The 19,323-nt window shown below is 39.5% G+C and overlaps 2 protein-coding genes across 4 annotated transcripts in view; both read right to left on the bottom strand.

The window, feature by feature from the left end:
• CAAP1 (caspase activity and apoptosis inhibitor 1) overlaps window positions 1–3,006 on the bottom strand; it is a 52,052-nt gene extending 49,046 nt beyond the window's left edge. Inside the window, exon 1 of the mRNA XM_007098566.3 lies at window positions 2,601–3,006. Coding sequence (XP_007098628.2) covers window positions 2,601–2,906 — 306 coding nt within the window. The 5' untranslated portion in view covers window positions 2,907–3,006. The remainder of the gene's footprint in view (window positions 1–2,600) is intronic.
• Window positions 3,007–16,011: 13,005 nt separating this feature from the next.
• Window positions 16,012–19,323, bottom strand: part of PLAA (phospholipase A2 activating protein) — a 42,033-nt gene continuing 38,721 nt past the window's right edge. For all 3 annotated transcript variants that reach the window (XM_042963777.1, XM_042963776.1, XM_007098506.3), the window contains 2 exons: window positions 18,076–18,240; window positions 16,012–16,759 (listed from right to left, as the gene is read on the bottom strand). In XM_042963777.1, the coding sequence (XP_042819711.1) occupies window positions 16,194–16,759; window positions 18,076–18,240 (731 nt within the window). In that variant the 3' untranslated portion in view covers window positions 16,012–16,193. The remainder of the gene's footprint in view (window positions 16,760–18,075; window positions 18,241–19,323) is intronic.

Here is a 19,323-nt window from a genome sequence, read left to right on the forward strand (position 1 = left end):
TCTAAACAGAATGCCATAAAAGCATCTAATAACACTTTACAACCCTCAGTGAACTAGGAATTGGAGAAAATCTCAACTTGATGATAAGTATCTTTCACAACCTTTGGCAAATATACTTATGGGTGAACATTAGAAATGTTCCAGAAAAAAAGAAATGTTCCCACTAAAAAAAACAAATGGGAAAGAAAATGCCTACTGTCATTGCTTCTGCTAAACACTACACTAAAAGTCTTACATAATGAAAAAGTACAAACAACAAGATATATTAGTGCTGAAAAAGAATAGACAAAACTTCCTGTTAACACAAATTTTTCTAAGTCATTTGAAACTAATAATAATGTGGCTAAATACAAGAAAATGCATAAAAATAAATGGGTTTCTGTGTTTCCACAACTCCCAATTTAAAGATGTAATGTTTAGGGGCACCTAGTGGCTCAGTTGGTTAAGTGTCTGACTCAGGCTCAGGTCATGATCTCACAGTTCATGGGTTCCAGCCCTGCATCAGGCTCTACGCTAACGATGCAAAGTCTGCTTGGGATTCCCTCTCTCTCCCTCTCTCTGCTCCTTCCACGCTCTCTCGCTCTCTCTCAAAACAATAAACTTAAAAAATAAATAAGGATGCAATGTTTAAAAATATTAAAATAAAGAATAGTTTTAGGACAGGTTGGGAAGGGAATGTGGAAAGATCTTCCTCTTTTTTTTAATGTTTATGTATTTTTGAGAGAAAGAAAGAGTGCAAGTGGGGGAAGCACAGAGAGAAAGGGTGGGGGGGGGGGTGGACAGTGGCTCTGAAGCAAGTTCTGTGCTGACAGCAAGAGAGCCCAACATGGGGCTCAAACTCACAAACCATGAGCTCAGGACCTGAGCCAAAGTCAGAAGGATATTTAACTGACTGAGCCACTCAGGCGCCCCTGGAAAGATCTTCCTAAACACACAAATTCAGAAGGCAAAGGAAAGTATTAGCCTTGACCACAAAGAAATAAAAAAACTTCAGTTACACCATAGACAAAGTTGTAGTAACTTTTGCAGTATACTTTACACAGAAGATTAGAACCAAGAGTTTATGTAGAAAGATTCAGAACTTATCAGTCGAGAGCTGAAAATAACTGGGACACCTGGGTGGCTGAGTCGGTTGAGGGGCCCACTTCAGCTCAGGTCATGATCTCACACTTAATGGGTTCTAGCCCCACGTGGGGTTCTGTGCCCATGGCTCAGAGCCTGGAGCCTACTTCAAACTCTGTGTCTCCCTCTTTCTGCCTACCCACTGTGATCTCTCTCAAAAACGAATTAAAAAAAAAAAAAAAGCTGAAAATAACCAAAAAGAAAAATGGCCCAAGGATATGTATGTGCAATTTACATAATAAGGAATCCAATGGTAAATAAAATATTAATATGCTCAATCTAACTATTAATCAAGAGTATATAAAACATGAAACATCAATTTCACCCATTAAGCTGACAAATTTTTCAAAAATGGATATAATGAATATTTGCAGAAATGGATACTCTTTTGTAATATTTAGACTATATATCAGTAAAGCCTTTTTTGGAAAGCATTTAGTGGTACCTGCCAAAACTTTTTATTGTTTTTGTTTTTAAGTTTATTTATTTTGAGACAGAAAGCCAGTGGGTGGGGTAGGGACAGAGAGAGTCCCCAGCAGGTTCCAGGCTGTCAGCGCAGACCTCAACACAGGGTTGGAACCCACAAACAGATCATGACCTGAAAGGAAATCAAGAGTCCAAGGTTTAATGACTGAGCCAACCAGGCGCCCCTCTACCAAATCTTTTTAAATGCATAAAATCTGACCCAGCAATTTGACTTCTTGATTTCTGTGTTGTATGAAGTTTAGGTATTCAGGCTTTTGTCTTATAACCATTTTTTAAAATTTATTTTTGAGACAGAGAGACAGAGCACAAGTGGGGGAGGGGCAGAGAGAGAGGGAGACACAGAATCCAAAGCAGGCTCCAGCCTCTGAGCTGTCAGCACAGAGCCCGATGTGAGGCTGGAACTCACAAACCGCGAGATCGTGACCTGAGCTGAAGTCAGACGCTTAACCGACTGAGCCACCCAGGCGTCCCTGAGCAATTTTTTTTTTAAACGGCGATATCTTGATAGATAGCTAAAGTAGAAAGAACATGGCTTTTATAATCAGATTTTGGATTCAAATTTAAGTGTTATTAATAAACTATGACTGTGGGTAAAGTTCATAAACCTCTTCGAGCCTCAATTTTCTCATTCTATATTGTGAAGTTAATCATTATCTATTAAAAGGTGAAGATGACGAGAGAAGTAAAGCGTGACTCTCATGGGCATTGAAGGCTAGCCCTCGACCCATACTTTTCAGACAGATTGTCACAGGAGTGGAAGGGGCCAAACGCAAAGAGCTAGACAATCGACAAATCAGAAACTTTAAGTTTAAAGACTTGGGAGTATGAGGTTCACCGGTACTTAGGAAAATGAACCTCAAGACCGGGTGGAAGCTCGCGGTCGCAGCGCTGAGCTACAACCAGAGCTCCATCCGCCGTCACATCCAGCCTTCCGTCCGCCTTCCTGGGAGAATGCAGCCGCTCAGACAGCAGCGAAAAGGACGCGCACGCACCTGCTGCAGGGACCCCGAGACGCTGGAAGATGAGTCAGTGCTCCGCCGCTTCCGGCGCTCGCTGCGCTCCACGCTGCTCCCGCCCCAGCAGCTGCCGCCGCTCCCACCGCCGGTGACACTTCCACTGAAGCTGGTGTTCCCACAGCAGGTGACGCTCCCGCAGCCGCTGGTACTCCCGCAGCCGCTGGTGCTTCCACTGCCGCTACTGGCGAGGGCGGGCACCAGGTCCGGTGCCGCGAGCGACGCGGCCGCCTCCTGACCACTTCGTTTACGCCGCTTCTCCCGGGAAGACTTCTTCCCCGTCATGATCCTCCTGCTGCAACCATCCAGGGAAAGCCCGCCGTCTCTGAAGCTACCTAAAGCGCGCTCCGGCGGCTGCGGCGGCGGCGGCGGCGGCGGCGGCGGCGGCGGCGGCGGCGGCGGCGGCGGCAGCGGACTGCCAGCGCGGGCGTCGCAGCTTGTGCGTCACTTCCGGCCTCGTCGCAGAGGCCGGGAGGCGTTTCTGGAAGGCGTGCCGGGACCCACCGAGCTTCCAGGGCGAGCCGTGAAGGTTGGCTTGAGTTTGTGGAAAGACTCGCAGGTTGTCGGGTCACGTTCGGGTTTCCTTGCCTCTGCAAAGGACGGAACGTGGAGCTTTACAAGAGCTCTTTGCCTTATTGAGACCGTCTTTCAAATGTTGTCGTATACAAATACACAGTAAGGTAAAGGTGTAGTTTTTGTTCTCGTTTTTCATTTGTCTTCCAATTTTTATTTATGACACTAAAACGTTAGAAGAATAGAGAACTTAGGGAAAATCTCATCATCATTATCAGCGGGGAATCTTTTTTTGAAGTGTATTTTAGGGAATTGTACCTAGGGTCTTGTGCCTCCTTGTTTTTCCCCATTAACAGTAATTGTTAGGCATGTTTCCTTTTCACTTCTAAAACTATTTGGGTCTAGTACTTCGCCGTATTCTTTCTCAATTTATTTACCTGATAATCAAGTACTGGTGTTTAGGTTGTTGACGGTCTGTTACGTTTTACAATAATGCGGCTCTGAACAGCTTAAGGAAAAAATTTACACGATTTTCCTTATCGTATTTTGTCCCGCCAAAACAATTGATCAGCACCTTATTTTTCTTGTTCTAATAGATTCTTTTGAAGATTAGTCCAACTTAAAATGTCACCCATACACTGAAACCTAAATCTAATATATAATAGAGATTAACTTGCATTTTTTATTTTATTTTAATTCAAGTATAATTGACATACAGTGTTATATTAGTTTCAGGGGTATAATACAATGATTCAACAATTCTATACATTTCCCAATGCTAATTAAGGTAAGTGTACTCAGGGGGCGCCTGAATGGCTGAGTCGGCTAAGCATCCACCCTTGATTTCCACAGAGGTCATGGTCTCACAGTTCATGAGATTGAACCCTGTGTGGGCTCTGAGCTGACAGCATGGAGCCTGCTGGGGATTCTCTTGTTCCTTCTCTCTTTGTCCCTCCCCTGCTCATGCTCCCTCTCACTCTGTCTCTCAGAATAAATAAACATTAAAGAGATTCTATTAAAAAAAATAAATAAATAAATGTTCTCTCAATTTCCTTTATTTATTTCATATGCACCCCCACCTACCTCCCCTCTGACAACCACCAGTTTGTTCTCTGGATCTAAGAGTCTGGGTTTTTTGGTGTTTGTTTTTTTTGTTTTTTTTTTTTTTTGAGGGGGGATTGTTTGACTCTTTTTTCTTTGCTCATTTTTTCTTAAATTCCACATATGAGTGAAATCATATGGTATTTGTCTTTCTCTGACTGCCTTATTTTACTTAGCATTATACCCTCTAGATCCATCCATCTTGTTGCATATGGCAAGATCTCCTTCTTATGGCTGAATAATATTCCACTATGTGTGTGTGTGTGTGTGTATATACACTTACCCATTCATCTTTCAATTGACACTTGGGTTGCTTCCATATCTTGGCTATTGTAAATAATGCTACAGTAAACATATTTATATCTTTTGATTTACAATGTTGACCACCATTGGTTGGAACACTATTTACTCATTATCAAGTGCTAATAAGGTTAACCATTTATCTACTGAAATCAGTGTGTTGACCTAATAAATGTATGTTAATTATTTATATTGGTGAGATGGGAGAGAGGAACAGGGAAAAATATTATTGGAATATCAGTGTTCCTATCTTTTCTCTCTCCCTCCCTTCCTCAAAAATTGCCTTTTCAGAGTAGGTCTTGGTTTTTGAAGGACAGGAAAACAAGAAGAGTTCAGGAGTGCACAGGATTGGTCAGGAAATCCCAGGCCATGTTTAGAAAGAAACTGAGGTGGGATGCAAGGGTGGCTCAGTCGTTTAAGCTACTGAATCTTGATTTCAGCTCAGGTCATGACCTTGCAGTTTGCAAGTTCAAGCCCCACGCTGACAGTGCTGAGCCTGCTTGGAATTCTCTCTCTGCCCTTCCCCTCAAAAAGAATTTGAGGGGCACCTGGGTGCCTCCGTCGGTTAAGCATCCGACTTCGGCTCAGGTCATGATCTCACGGTCCGTGGGTTCGAGCCCCGCGTCGGGCTCTGGGCTGACAGCTCAGAGCCTGGAGCCTGTTTCAGATTCTGTGTCTCCCTCTCTCTGTGACCCTACCCTGTTCATGCTCTGTCTCAAAAATAAATAAACGTTAAAAAAAAAAATTAAAAAAAAAGAATTTGAGGCAAGAAATGCGCAAAAGATTTTGCATTTTCGGCAGTGCCTGAGGGCAGCAAATGGAAGACAACTGAAGAGACTCTAGGGAGTATTTCTCAAGATTATATATTTTCTGCATTGAGTGCATGAGGGACAAGTAAAGGATTTGAGTGAGTTTTTGAAAACTGAGTATGTGTCACAGCTGTGTCAGGGTTAGATTTTGTGGGCTGCTGGGGAGGATTTTGGATCTAAACACAAGACAGGTTTTAAAATCAAGATCAAGTAGCTCAGTCGGTTAATGGTCTGACTTTGACTCAGGTCGTCATCTCACGGTTCATAAGTTCCACCTTCACACTGGGCTCTCTGCTGTTACTGCAGGGCCTGCTTCAGATCCTCTGTCTCTCTCTCTCTCTCTCTATCTCTCTCTCTCTCTCTCTCTCTCCTCCTCCTCCTCCTCCTCCTCCTCCACTGCTCTCGCTCTCTCCCTCTCAAAAATAAAAATTAAAAAAAAAAATCAGGATCACAAATACATTTTTTAAAAAGTGTCCTCATTTGGCAGGGTTGATTTGTCTCAGCAGGGGCTTTTGGCCACAGAAGAATAAAGATAGGGCCTGAGGCAACACTAACTAAGTGATAGTAATCCTGTATCTTTCACTTGAGTGACAGAAAGCAATTTAAAAAACTTCCCTTTGGGGCACCTGGGTGGCTCAGTTGGCTAAGCAAGTGACTGGCTCAGGTCATGATCTCAGGGCTCCTGAGTTCAAGCCCCACATCTCTCTGCTGTCAACACGGAGCCTGCTACGGTTCCTGACTCTCTCTCTGCCCCTCCCCAGCTCGTGCTTTCTCTGTCTCAAGAATAAACAATAAAACATCAAAAAAATTAAAAAAAAAAAAAAAAAAGAAACTTCCCTTTGACCATATCCCCTACCTATCTCTGTCATTCAACAGCTATTTAATAAGTGTCTAAAATTCCAAAGCTGGGGAGATTCCAGCCCTGGGGAAACAGCTGGCTCCACCCCCTGGCCCCACCCTTAGTTTTGCCTTGTAAGTTTAATGCTGAAGTTGAGCATTTTATGCTCTTAGGAGTTCCATATTGGCCTCATTAAGTATCTTAACCTGAAAGGACTGAAAGTATTATGCTCATAAATAAAAACATATAATAACATAATGTTTGTAACCTTGTTATGGGGTGAATTGTGTCCCCCCAAAATGTATATGTTAACATCCTGACCTCAAATGTATCTATACTTGGAGATAGGGCCTTTTTTTTTTTTTATGTTTTTATTTATTTTTGAGAGAGAGCGTGCACGCAAGCAGGGGAGGGGCAGAGAGAGACACAGACAGAGAATCTGAAGCAGGCTCCAGGCTCTGAGCTGTCAGCACCGTGCTGGAATTGGGGCTCGAACCCACAAACCACAAGATCATGACCTGAGCCAAAGTCAGACGCTTAACTTACTGAGCCACCCAGACGCCCCTGCAATGGGTCCTTTAAGGAAGTAATTAAGGTTAAATGAAGTCCTGAGGGTTGGATCCCTAATCAGATAAAACTGGTGTCCTTATAAAAGGAAGGGATACTAAAGGTTTCTCTCCCCCTGGCCCCCACCTGGTCCCCTTCTATCCTTTCCCCTCTCCCCTCCAAGCCCCACCTCCCTCTTTCTGTGAGCACACAGAGGAGAGGCTAGTGTGAGAAGGGAACAGGCCAGCTACAAACCAGGAAGAGAGATCTCACCAGAAACCAATCCTGCCAACACCTTGATCTTGTACCTGTAGCCTCTGGAACTGAGAGAAAATAAATTTCTATTGTTTAAGCCACCCAGTCCTCGGTGCTTCATTATGGCAGCCTGAGCTGACTGATATAAACCTAAACTGGAGTGTGTCAGCCTGGATAAAGCTAGTTGTTTATTAATTACTAGGTGCAAATTATTCCTTAATAAAGTCAGTTGAAAAGCTTCTTGGTTTTTACCTCATTCTACAGCAACCTGACAATAGTTCCCATATTTCTTTGGCTGGACCAGAAGTCAGGGCACTTCAGCTAGGTGGCTGAGGAACTTACCAATTTGACAGATGAATCCCAGTTTTTGTCCACTCTCCCATATTTTGGTTCTAGAATACAAAGGCATTGTTTTGATCACTGGTGCTAGGGAAAAGTACAAAATAGACAAAACCCATGCCTTCATTAGTGTATATTCTAGTGGGGAGAAACAAACCAAAGGAAATACACAACAGGAAGTGCTTCCATCCTCACTCAATCTGGCATTGTACATTCTTCTTACTCTGCTTAATTTTTTTTTCAGTGCTTTTTTTTAGTTTATTTATTTATTTTGAGAGAGAGCGTATGCATGTGAGCAGGGAAGAGGCAGAGAGAGAGAAAGAGAGAGAATCCCAAGCAGGCTGCACACTGTCACCTCAGAGCCCAACATGGGGCTTGAGCCCATGAACCATGAGGTCATGACCTGAGCCGAGATCAAGAGTCAGACACTTAACCTACTGAGCCACCCCGGGGGCCCCTTCTCTTAACACCGCTATACATGCATTTATTTGTCTGTCTCCTTTCAGTTGAATGTAAGCTCCATGAAAGCAAGGACTTTGTTTTATTCACTTTTGTATGCCCACTACCCAAATACCCTTAATAAAATATTTACACACACACACACACACACACACACACACACACACACGCAATTCCCTGCATAGTTGGTTCCTAATACAAATTTATTGAATAAATGAGTGGATGATTGCGTAGTTTCAGATGGAGAACCAGATTTATCCAGAATTATATGAACTCATTATATTATGAGAGTAAAAGCACCTCGTGAGATTAATGGCCAGAAACTAGTCTTTAATTAAGGAGGTCAGTAGGAGCTTTGCTGGGAATAGTTCAGTGCTTCCTCATCACAGGGCAGAGAGACTTAGCTATATGGAGTTAGCTGCTGCTGTGATGCTGACGTCACACGGGGTTTGGAACAATAGGTACAAACAGCTTTCTAACAGAAACCAGATAATTCTGCATAGAGTTTTGCTGTGCAGAGAACAGGGAAAGGACTTTGATTCATGGTATGAACATGTCATAGACACATCACAAGGTTGGTTGGCTTAAAGCCAGAGAAAGGCCATTGTCTATTTAGGTTGAATCATATGAAACTGCCTTTTTTGGAGGTCAAAACTGATTGAATGTTGACAGTTTCATATGCTTCAATAGAATATTATAGCGTTTAAGAGACTCAGCACTATGTATTGTTACAGAATTACAGCTCGGCAAACAAATGCAGGCCTGCTTTTCTGTCCTGGAACAAATATATGGGAGGGTGGACAGAGATTGGGATTTATAAGCCATTTTTTTATAGCTGCTCTTCAGACAATGAACAAACAATTCTTTTTTCATTAAGCTCATTTGAATTGGTTTCTTTCTCTTGCAACCCAGATTCCTAATGAAAACAACATACAACATGTAAGAAGACCTTTCATGATCTGCACAGCATTTTTCTCTGTAGCTCATATCTTTCCCAGAAATATACCCTCCAAGCCTGTTCAACGACCCCACCTCCACACATCTTGTTAAATCTAAAATTCTTTTTAAGTATCACTTCTTTAAAACCGTTCCAAATCACTTCATTTCTTAATCCTGTTAAAATGAAATACTAACACCTTTGTTAGACATTGTCTTTCCTACAGAGCATCCAGAACTCTTGACTGCGGGTATTTGTTCAGTATCTTCTTCAATATACTGTTAGTTCTCATGAACAGAGGCGGTGTCTTATGTATCTTTGTAGTCTGACCACCTAATACAGGGCCTGGCATATCCTAAGAATGCAATATTAAATTCTGAACTGAGAAGTTCAGGATCCATACAGAGCTCTTTTCCAAATCACCACCGTGGTAAATTGCATTTAAGGGCACCATTTCTTCACCTCTCCCTGTATTCATGCCCTTTGCCATGTGATTTGGCAGTGTCATTCCACTACAGGCAAGACATGTAATTCCCTGCCATTGGAGTTGACTATATGACTTACTCTGGCCAAAAGAATGTTAGCAGATGTGTAGCAAGCGCAGCATTTAAAAAAAACAAAAAACAGGAGCACCTGGGTGTCTCAGTCAGTTAAGCAACCAACTTCAGCTCAGGTCATGTTCTCATGGCTCATGAGTTCTAGCCAGTATTGGGCTCTGCACTGACAGCACTGAGCCTGTTTTGGAAACTCTGTCTCCCTCTCTCTTTGCCCTTCCCCTGCTTATGCTCTTTCTGTCTCTCAAAAATAAATAAATGTTTCAAAACAAAACAAAACAAGGGCACCTGGCTGGCTCAGTGGGTAGAACATATGACTCTTGATCTCAGGGTCTTGAGCTCAAGCCCCACTTTGGGCATGGAGCCTACTTAAAAAGCAAACAAACAAAAACAACAAAACAAAAGAAACAACCAAAAAATTATAATAATGATGGTTTACTCTTGTGCTTCCACCATTACCATGAAAATGATATACTCAGGTTAGCGCACTGGTCCCAAGAGAAAGATGAGAGACAAAAAGAGCTGAGCTGCCAAGCTAAACTATCCAGTCAAGTCTAGCCTAAAGCAGAGTCCTCAGCCAACCTGCAGACGAGAATGAGTCCAGTCAGGATCAGCCAACCCTATGCTAAGAAGAACCCAGTAACTTCTTAGCAAAATAAATGCTATTGTTTTTGTTGTTAGTTGTTGAACAGTATTATTGAGGCTATGGTTACCTCATAGGCACACTTTCTAAAGCCCCCTGTCCTGTATTTCTCTGCTAGCCATGAGAAGGGTCTTCAAAACTAGCTTGATATTGCATGAGTCACTATTCAATGCCAGGGCTATAGTGTGGGTAGATACGATTCTTATATTCCAACAGAAACATTTTTATATTTCGTGGTGAGGTTCTGTGGTATTATAGGAAGTTTAAATGAGGTGTAAGGATATCTGTGTGTTCAGAGTTCCAAACAACTAATTTTACAAAATATCATCAGGATACCCTCTAATGGGCATTTTTTTCACAGTAGCAATAAAATCAAATACTTTTCTTCCCGGTCTAAATGTTCCTTGTATACAGCAGTCACTTTTATTGTTAAAGATGGTGGTAGCCTTATATTATCTTACCAAGCAATGCTTGGTAAGTACTCATTAGGTTGCAGACATTTTACATATTTTATTCTATTTTATGAAATCCTAATGTAACTTTGATTAACCTGGGGCTGAGATCAAGCAACTTAACTCCATAGCAAGTGGAAATGTCATTGAAATGTATGCCTTTAAACCCCAAAACCAGTATTTTTTCACTATATTACACTGCATCTCTGGTCGCTTTTACTACTGAAAAATTTAAATGACATAAAAATAAGCAAACATTTCTTGAATTTATTAGTTCCTTTGAAAACACACGAATGAAAGAAATGTGATTTAGAGTTTGTTTCAGGCGACTTTCAGCTCTGTGTATCAAACATATAAGCAAGTACCAAACACCATAGTTGCTATTATGATAAAGTGAAGTGCCTAGCACAAATTGATATTTCTCTTCATCTTGATATCCAGCTTTGTCAACATCATTTATTAAATAAACTTATTAAATTTATTAAATATTACTCTCTTCTCCATTGTTTTCTTGCTAGTGACTTGTTACAGAAAGATTTACTTGACTCTTTTGAGTTTCTTCACTTGTAAAAGTAAAATTACTAACAGTAATTTCCCCATAGGGATGATGAGGATAAACTTAGAACTAGTATAAAGTAATTGCTTAATGCACACTGGGGTGCCTGGGTGGCTCAGTCGGTTAAGCGTCCGACTCTTGATTTTGGCTCAGGTCAGGATCTCAGTTTCATGAGTTGGAGCCCCACGTCAGGCTCTGTGCTGACAGTGTGGAGCCTGCTTGGGATCCTCTCTGTCTTTCTGTCTCTGTCCCTCCCCGCTCACGCTCTCTCTGTCTCTGTCAAAAAAAAAAATAATAATAATAAAGTTAATTCATGCTATCTAGTCTACTTAAATTTCTCTGTTTTTTTGCAATGTTACTTAACTGGTTTGCTTTAAATTCAGTTACAATCTATCCTGTAAGTATTACTAGATCATATGCCTTTAAATCTGATGAAAGTATTATTGCCATTTGTGCGTTTTTACTTTTCTGATTTATTATAATGTGTCCAGGAGCCCCAAGGTCAAGCTTTAAGTCCCAGGACCTCATCATATAAGGCTTAGGACCAGTATCAGCCTACCTGCTTTACAGAAGGGCGTTAGTCAGCTCTCTATTTTATTTTTAAAAATTTTTTAATGTTTATTTATTTTGGGGGTGTGGGGAGAGTGAATGGGGGAGGGGCAGAGAGAGAGGGAGACACAGGCTGCAGGCTCTGGGCTGTCAGCACAGAGCCCAACTCAGGGCTTGAACTCACAAACCTTGAGATCATGACCTGAGCCGAAGTTGGGCACTTAACCAACTGGGCCACCCAGGCACCCCAGCTCTCTCCTCTTTAAAACTTCCATTACTCACTGTATTCTCAAGACCCTTTTCCTCCATGAGAGGCACCAAAGTGGTTTACTTGTTGCCGTCAAAGTCAAGATCCTGTCTTAGTACCTCCAGAAAACAAGTACCCTAATTTTAAACATTAAACAAGTAAAAACATGATAATCACTTAAAAAAATAAAATATAGGGGGTGCCTGGGTGGCTCAGTTGGTTAAGTGCCGACTTCAGCCCAGGTTATGATCTTGCTGTTCGTGATTCAAGCCCTGCATCAGGCTCTGTGCTGAAGCTCAGAGCCTGGAGCTTGCTTCAGATTCTGTATCCCTCTGTCTCTGCCCACCCACTCCCACCCCCTGTTCATGCTCTGTCTCTCTGTCCAAAATAAACATTAAAAAAGGAAAAGAAAATATAGAAAGATGAGAAAACTTTTTAAAAACATTCATCGGGCACCTGGGTGGCTCAGTCAGTTGAGCGTCCAATTTCGGCTCAGGTCGTGATCTCACAATTCATGAGTCTGAGCCTTGTGTTGGGCTCTGTGCTGACAGTGCAGAGCCTGGAGCCTGCTTCAAGTTCTGTGTCTCCCTCTCTCTGCCCCACCCCTGCTCATGGTCTGTCTGTCTCTCTCAAAAACAAACATTTAAAAAAAAGTGATAAAAGATATTATGAGACAACAAGGAAACTTGGATGTGGACTAGTTATTAGATATTAGGAAATTACTGATTCTCTTAAATACAATATTATGGTTACAAATAATATTCCTTAGAATGTCCTTGTTCTTAGAAGATACAAATTGAAGTATATGGTTGATAAGTGTAATGTCTGTAATTTACTTTTAAATAATTTCAAAAGAAAGAGATAAAGCCAATATAGCAATGTTAACAACTGTAGAACCTAGTTGACAAGTCCATGAGTGTTCACTGTATTCTTTGAATTTCTATGTATGAACATGTTCATTTAAAAAAAATTGAAGGAAAACACATGGAAAGATATTGTTAAATGAAAAAATATTCAAAATTGTATTTATACCCCCCCCCCCCCCGCAATTCATTGTATTGAAACCTAATCCCCAATGTGATGGGGCCTTTGGGAGATGATTAGTGGGGGTGGAGTCCTCATGAATGGGGAGACCCCATCTCTCTCCTTCTGCCATGCAAAAAACAGGAATGGGCTCTTGTCAAACACCAAATATGCTGGCACCATCGTCTTGGACTTCCTGGCCTCCAGAATGTTGAGAAATAAATGTTTGTTTTTAATCCATCCAATCTATTGTTGGATTTTTTTTGTAGCAGCCCAAACACAGTATATCATTTTCTATAGAAAAATATACTAGAAGTTAGATTAGAATTTTTTTTTAAGATTGAGTAACATTTCCTAATCAATTTATATCTCAAGACCTTTACAAGGTATGATACATCACAAATGATTCTCTATACATTTTATCATTTCTTAACAAAATAACCAGAAGATAAACAGTGATAACTGTTAAGGAAGCTATTTCCCAGTCTCATCCCCAGAATTTGTGAAGAATCTTTTTCACTATGCTTCTTCCATCACTTCAAAGGATTATGAGGTAGGTAAAAAATTCATTGTATTGCTACTTAGTTATAAACTCTGCTAATATCAGGGGCTGGGGGTGGGGGGATTGGAATTTGGGGGGAGAACCACAATAGAAGCATGCTCATTTAAAAAATATAAAGCCAGGGGTGCCTGGGTGGCTTAGTTGGTTGAGCCTCTGATTTTGGCTCGGGTCATGATCTCAAGGTTGTGGGTTCAAGCCCCGCATCCAGCTCTGTGCCAACAGCTCAGAGCCTGGAGCTTGCTTCGGATCCTTTCTCTCTCTCTCTCTGCCCCTCCACCCCACTCACACTCTCTGTCTCTGTCTCTCAAAAAGAAATAATAGTTAAAAAAAAAAACTTAAAAAAAAAATGTAAGGCCAGATGGAGGATAATAGTTGTGAAATCAAGACAATGATACATCTCTTTTGCAGGCAACTGTGTTTTAAATGCAACATGAAAGACATTAACTCCAAGACTTTTACCACTGGAAGTGACTTGACAGCATGTATCAAGTCTAAACATGTACATTGTTATAACTTGACCCACCAATTCTATGTATAAAATGTAGCCTAAGGAACTAGTGAGATACTTTTTTTTTATTTGAGCACTGACAGTTGAAAATTGAAAACATCGGCTAATAGGAAATGGATATATCCATATAATGTACTGTATTTATTAGGGTGGATGTATACTATATTAAGCTTAAAAATCAGGTTATTGAACAATGTGTATCACACAATCCTTTCAGAAAAAAACAACACGTTTACATACCTACTGATACACCAAAAGACGTTAATGGTTTTCTCTGGTAGTCAGATTACAGGCAAGTTTTATTTGATGTGTGTGTTTTATTCAATGAATGTATGTTTTTATATTCACAAAAAAATAATAAGGGAATCATTAAAAAAGTTTAACTGAAAAAGACTTTAAAATATCACAAAACCATCATACACTTATTTTTCAAATGGGATTATCTTTTTTTTTTTTGCTAAACCGTTTTTTGTAATTTTTCTTCAATAAACATGAAATACTGATATTATAAAAGTTGTTGAAAAAAGACTTGTACAGTAAAAGAAGCAGTGTTTACAATTTGCCACCCCTTATTATTTTGAAGAGTCAACTCATGTTCTTAGTTCCTCCCATCATTGAAAGGTCCTACCTAGTATTTAAAAATATTGTAGATAAATTGTTTGTACTTGTGACTGCATGCTAGACTGGAAATGTTAACAAGAAAAGCAGTGTATTGGAACGGAATCAGGCTGACCTGGATTAAATTCTTAACTTCACCATTTAAGTTTGACTTAACCACTTAAATCCAAACTTAACAAAAAGTAAAGCACAGATTCCTAATGGAGGTTTTTTAAAGTCTGGGTACATATCAGAAAACTGCAACTTAATACTCAGCAAAATACACATTCCTTCTATTTCTATTTTACCCATTTCCTTTTGATATTCCAAAAGTTTTTCCTTGAATTAATCCAGATGATGGGAAACCTTTCCTCTCTTATTGGAGAAGGATTATTCTTTGACTGCAATAAAGCCAGCAAATTGATGGTTCTGTATACGATCCATGTTGAGAATGCTATTCACAATTTTACGCAAAGTCCTCTTTGTGAAAAGATCTTTCCTAGTTATGCTTAAGAAACTGAAGTTCTCTTAGACATTAAATTATGTAATTAGTGCATTGGTTCCTTCTTTCGCTAGTTCCTATGATGTTTAGAGACAAATATGGATGCTTCTCTGTAGGAAGTATAGTACTTTTCTTTTTTTCTCCTATCATGATTCATCCTATTATCTTTACTTCTGAAAATAGAGACATCACCCTCCATTTAAGAGGTTTTGGGAATTAAATATCAAAGTGGTTACCACAGTGCCTGGCCAGTGTTAAGAACTCAAAAATAGTAAGTTTCACATGATAGGCTCTGGACTTGTAAATAGCATGGTTCTGGCTTGCACAAATGCTTTCGAAAACTCAACATATTCCAAATTCCTTTTGAGACAAAGGAAATGACCAAAAATGAACTAATTTCAAAACTGGAATGAATAATGAAGTTACCTCCAATAGAGAGGGGCAAAAGAAACTGGAGCACAAGCCTGGAGTTAATTTGTTTGGGGCCTCATCTATCTGAAGTGATACACAACCTAACACAGCTTAGTAGGTTGCTTTTCCTTCATGTAAAAATGAACCATCAGGGTGCCTGGGTGGCTCAGTAGGTGAAGCATCCAACTCTTGATTTTGGCTCAGGTCGTGATCTTGTGGTTTGTGAGATGGAGCCTGCTTGGGACTCTGTCTCCTCTCTCTGCCCCTCCTCCCGCTCATACTCTGTCTGTCTCAAAATAAAAAATAAGCCATCAAACAAATACAATTTCTATTTACAAGTAACTTAAATGAAGAAATCATATCTTTTGGATATATGGAATAATTTAGAACTTAATTTTTGAAAATTATAACGTACTTTGTATTGGGGTTGTTGAAAGAATCAGCAATGGAAGTGAGTAGAGGAGAAATTAAATAAAAGACAATCACCAACAAGTAAAACAGTTTGGGGGTATTATATAAGTAGCAAGAGTAAATTATATAAATAAAAGCTCTTATCTTCTTTCATGCAGCAGAGGTATGTACATTATGCCACTGTAATAGTTGCATTGTTGTTGATTTTAGCTCATTCTTAATTTGTTTCTAAACTCCTGAAAACTTACCCACATCACACAGGAAAATCTCACAGTTCATCAGTGCAAAAATTTTATTTCTTCTTTGTCTCCTCTTACCCTCCCCCACTTTACAAGATCTGAAATTTTACTTATTCCACAGCATCCTTTTTTTTTTTTTTTTTAACATCTGTAATCAGTCATGTAAAATGTGAGGGAAAAAACCACTAATCAATTTAAAATCTCAGTTCCCGTCCCCATTGTTACAGTAAATTTAGGATAAGTCTACAGCATTCACTTACTTTAGCTGGTTCTGATACTGAGGCATACTTTTTTATTTGAGAATCAACACCTAAAGACTTGGCTAACTGTACAGCATTTAAATCGTCACTGATAAGTGTCCCAAGAGCCACAAGGAGTCTAAAAGTGGCTTCGAGGTCTTGTACAACTTCCAAGACTGTGCTAATTACTGACAAGCACTGAGCTTTCCCTTCAATGTTATGGTCTTTATGAAAACAAACAGAATAGTTCAGGGTCAATGTAGCCAGAGCAATGTGAATGTTCTTATTGCTCCCTGATTTCAGTTCTATTGCATGTGACATTAGAGATTCCCTTTGGGACATCATGAGCTTTTGTCCTGCCTGGCCAACAAAACAATTGCAAAAAGTCCTCAGAGCAAGCAGCTGGTTTGCCGGCTTTCCTTTAGGGTTCAGAAGACTGATAAGATGACTGCTGAACTGAGCCCCTTCCTTTTCGTTGCAGAAGTTCTCGTTCACACTGGGATGTTTAATTGACAACCGAAGAATGTCAAGTGCAGGAAAGACAATATCTGTTAAAAAGAAAAATTCATTAATGTTTATAAAACCCCAGAAAATTCCTATGACTGTTACTCAATTTTCAGAATCTTATTTCATTAACACATGCTCATTTTAGAAAATGTTAAAAGCCATGTGCGTGCTTTATGTAATATATATATTTCTAAAACTTGTGTTAACTGATTTTTCATTTTTATAGGGACTGGATTTATTGCTATGAGATCGTGTACACTTTAAAAATAATTTAAATGGGCTATCAAACAGCCTGACACATATGGAGTACTCAATATATCCTTGTGGAATGAATCGTGTAATGTAGGATGCTTTAAAAAATCCTACAAGACCAAAGAGTTGAAGAAGAAAAGCTTTTTACAGAATTCCAGTTGACAAATGCTAATAGCATGCTTACAGATTGGTGGAGAGCTTTACATTCAAAAGACTGGGCAGACACCATCTGAATGTAGCCACTCAATAATCTTCTTAACATCACTAAAAATAAGGAATCCAGAAATTATATGCCCTATGATATAAAGATAGTATGTGGCATCATTTATAAAGGATATTCACTTAAAAAAAAAAAATCTATTGAACCAGGATCTAATTATGTCTAGCAGGAACTATGGAGATAGTGGAACACATTAAGTGGCCCCCAAATCCAAAATATGGATATTTTGTGGGACAAATTATTTTTCTTCTCTAATCAACAGCATGAAAAAATAATAAGGGAGAGGACACTTTTGGAATTTAAAAGGTATTAAGTGAGTTAAAACAAAATTATAGCAAAGGTTTGTAGCCTGGGGTTAATAGGTCACAAAACATCTCTTGGATGGCTTGCCGGGATCCACAGATGCTCTGAAATAGTATACGAAATGGTACATGCCATGGTACATGCCGTTCCTTTCAGATTCTCATAAGGCATGTGACAAATCAAGACTATGAATTACAGGGGTGTGGTGAGTCCTTTTTGTGAAGTTTCTCACAATGTGAATAACAAGTACCCAGGGTAACTTTTACTCAATCTGGAAACACCAGTAATACTGACAGAAATAAACAGACATACTTTGTTTTCTAATTACATTTAAAAAAATGTTTTTAGTGCTTTTTTGTTCATTTTTGAGAGACAGAGACAGAGCGTGAGCGGGGGAGGAACAGAGAGAGAGGGAGACACAGCATCTTAGTCAGGCTGCAGGCTCTGAGCTGTCAGCACAGAGCCTGATGCAGGTCTCGAGCCCACGGACCGTGAGATCATGAGCTGAGCCAAAGTTGGAGGCTTAACTGACTGAGCCACCCAGGCACCCCTCTAATTACATTTTAAAGACTGTTTCCATACCTTCAGGCCAGTAAATAGCTTTCCACAGAATCTGAAGTTGCTGGGCTGTGGGTTTTTCTGAAGAATTATTACATATTAGAGACAGTATCTTTTCAAGAAGTATCAAGTCATCCTCCGTTAACTTCTTCTCTTCAGATGCAGCTCCATTAAGTTCCTTCAGTTTACCTAGAACACAAACCCAGACTTTGAAAATTCTCTAACTGTAATTAGCCAGATGTAATACAAAAGTGCCAAAATTTGCAATAAGAGAATTCTACCACACACCATGGGGAGGTGAGACTTTTCATGGCAGTTATCAAAGACCGTCAAATAAGGGTAAGGCCTGGGAGTATTTTTAAGTTGAGCCCATTATAGAAAAATGAAAGGTTACTGTGGTGATTTTTATTTTACTTATTATTTTCTAAGATCTTATGAGGGTTTCTGCTTCAAGTGAGTTTTAAAGTAGATACTTGTAATCATTTTGGCTTTCAAAGCAGTATCATCCTTATAACCAACTATAAGTCAATCCTCTATATTCTCAAAGAAAAATTTATAACAACTTTTGGCCAACTTATGTTACTTCTATGCTTGTCAATGAAATAACTGAAGAGTTAAATGTCTGTGTATAATATTTAATTTATTGACTAAGTTCCATATGCATATTTGACATTACTTTAAAAACCTATTTAATGCAAATGCTGCCTTTTGTCACCATATTTACATTTCATGAAACAATTTTTTTAAGCCCTTTTCCTGCATCTTCAATATTAGCATCCTTGTCATCACTAATGCTACTTTGAGTCATCCAACACTGCTTCCTCAAGAATCTTTTTTTTTTTTTTCTTTTTCGATAATTTCTATTCCCAACAGAGGGCTTGAACTCATCACCATGAGATCAAGAGTCTCATGTTGTACCAACTGAGCCAGCCAGGCATCCCATCAAAAATCTTATAAAGAATAAAAAAGCTCAAGTTCCCATCACAAAAAGCTTAAATTGTCCAAATTTACAGATTTTTATCAATCATAACTGGAAACCTGACCTCTTTAACTTTCCTTTGGCATTAAAAATTTTAACACTAACAGAATATTGAAAACAGTTTATTTAAGGGATGCAAAAGGACGAGAATGTGTATTGTTCAAAATAAGTAAGAAAGTACTTACTAATGATTTTTATACAGATAGTATGAAAGTTAATTCTGATCAAAACACCCATATCTTATACTGAGATGTATATGTTATCTTATCTCAATTAATTCTCATGAGGTAGTA

Source organism: Panthera tigris, chromosome D4 (assembly GCF_018350195.1).
Source record: "Panthera tigris isolate Pti1 chromosome D4, P.tigris_Pti1_mat1.1, whole genome shotgun sequence".
NCBI classification, from domain to species: domain Eukaryota; kingdom Metazoa; phylum Chordata; class Mammalia; order Carnivora; family Felidae; genus Panthera; species Panthera tigris.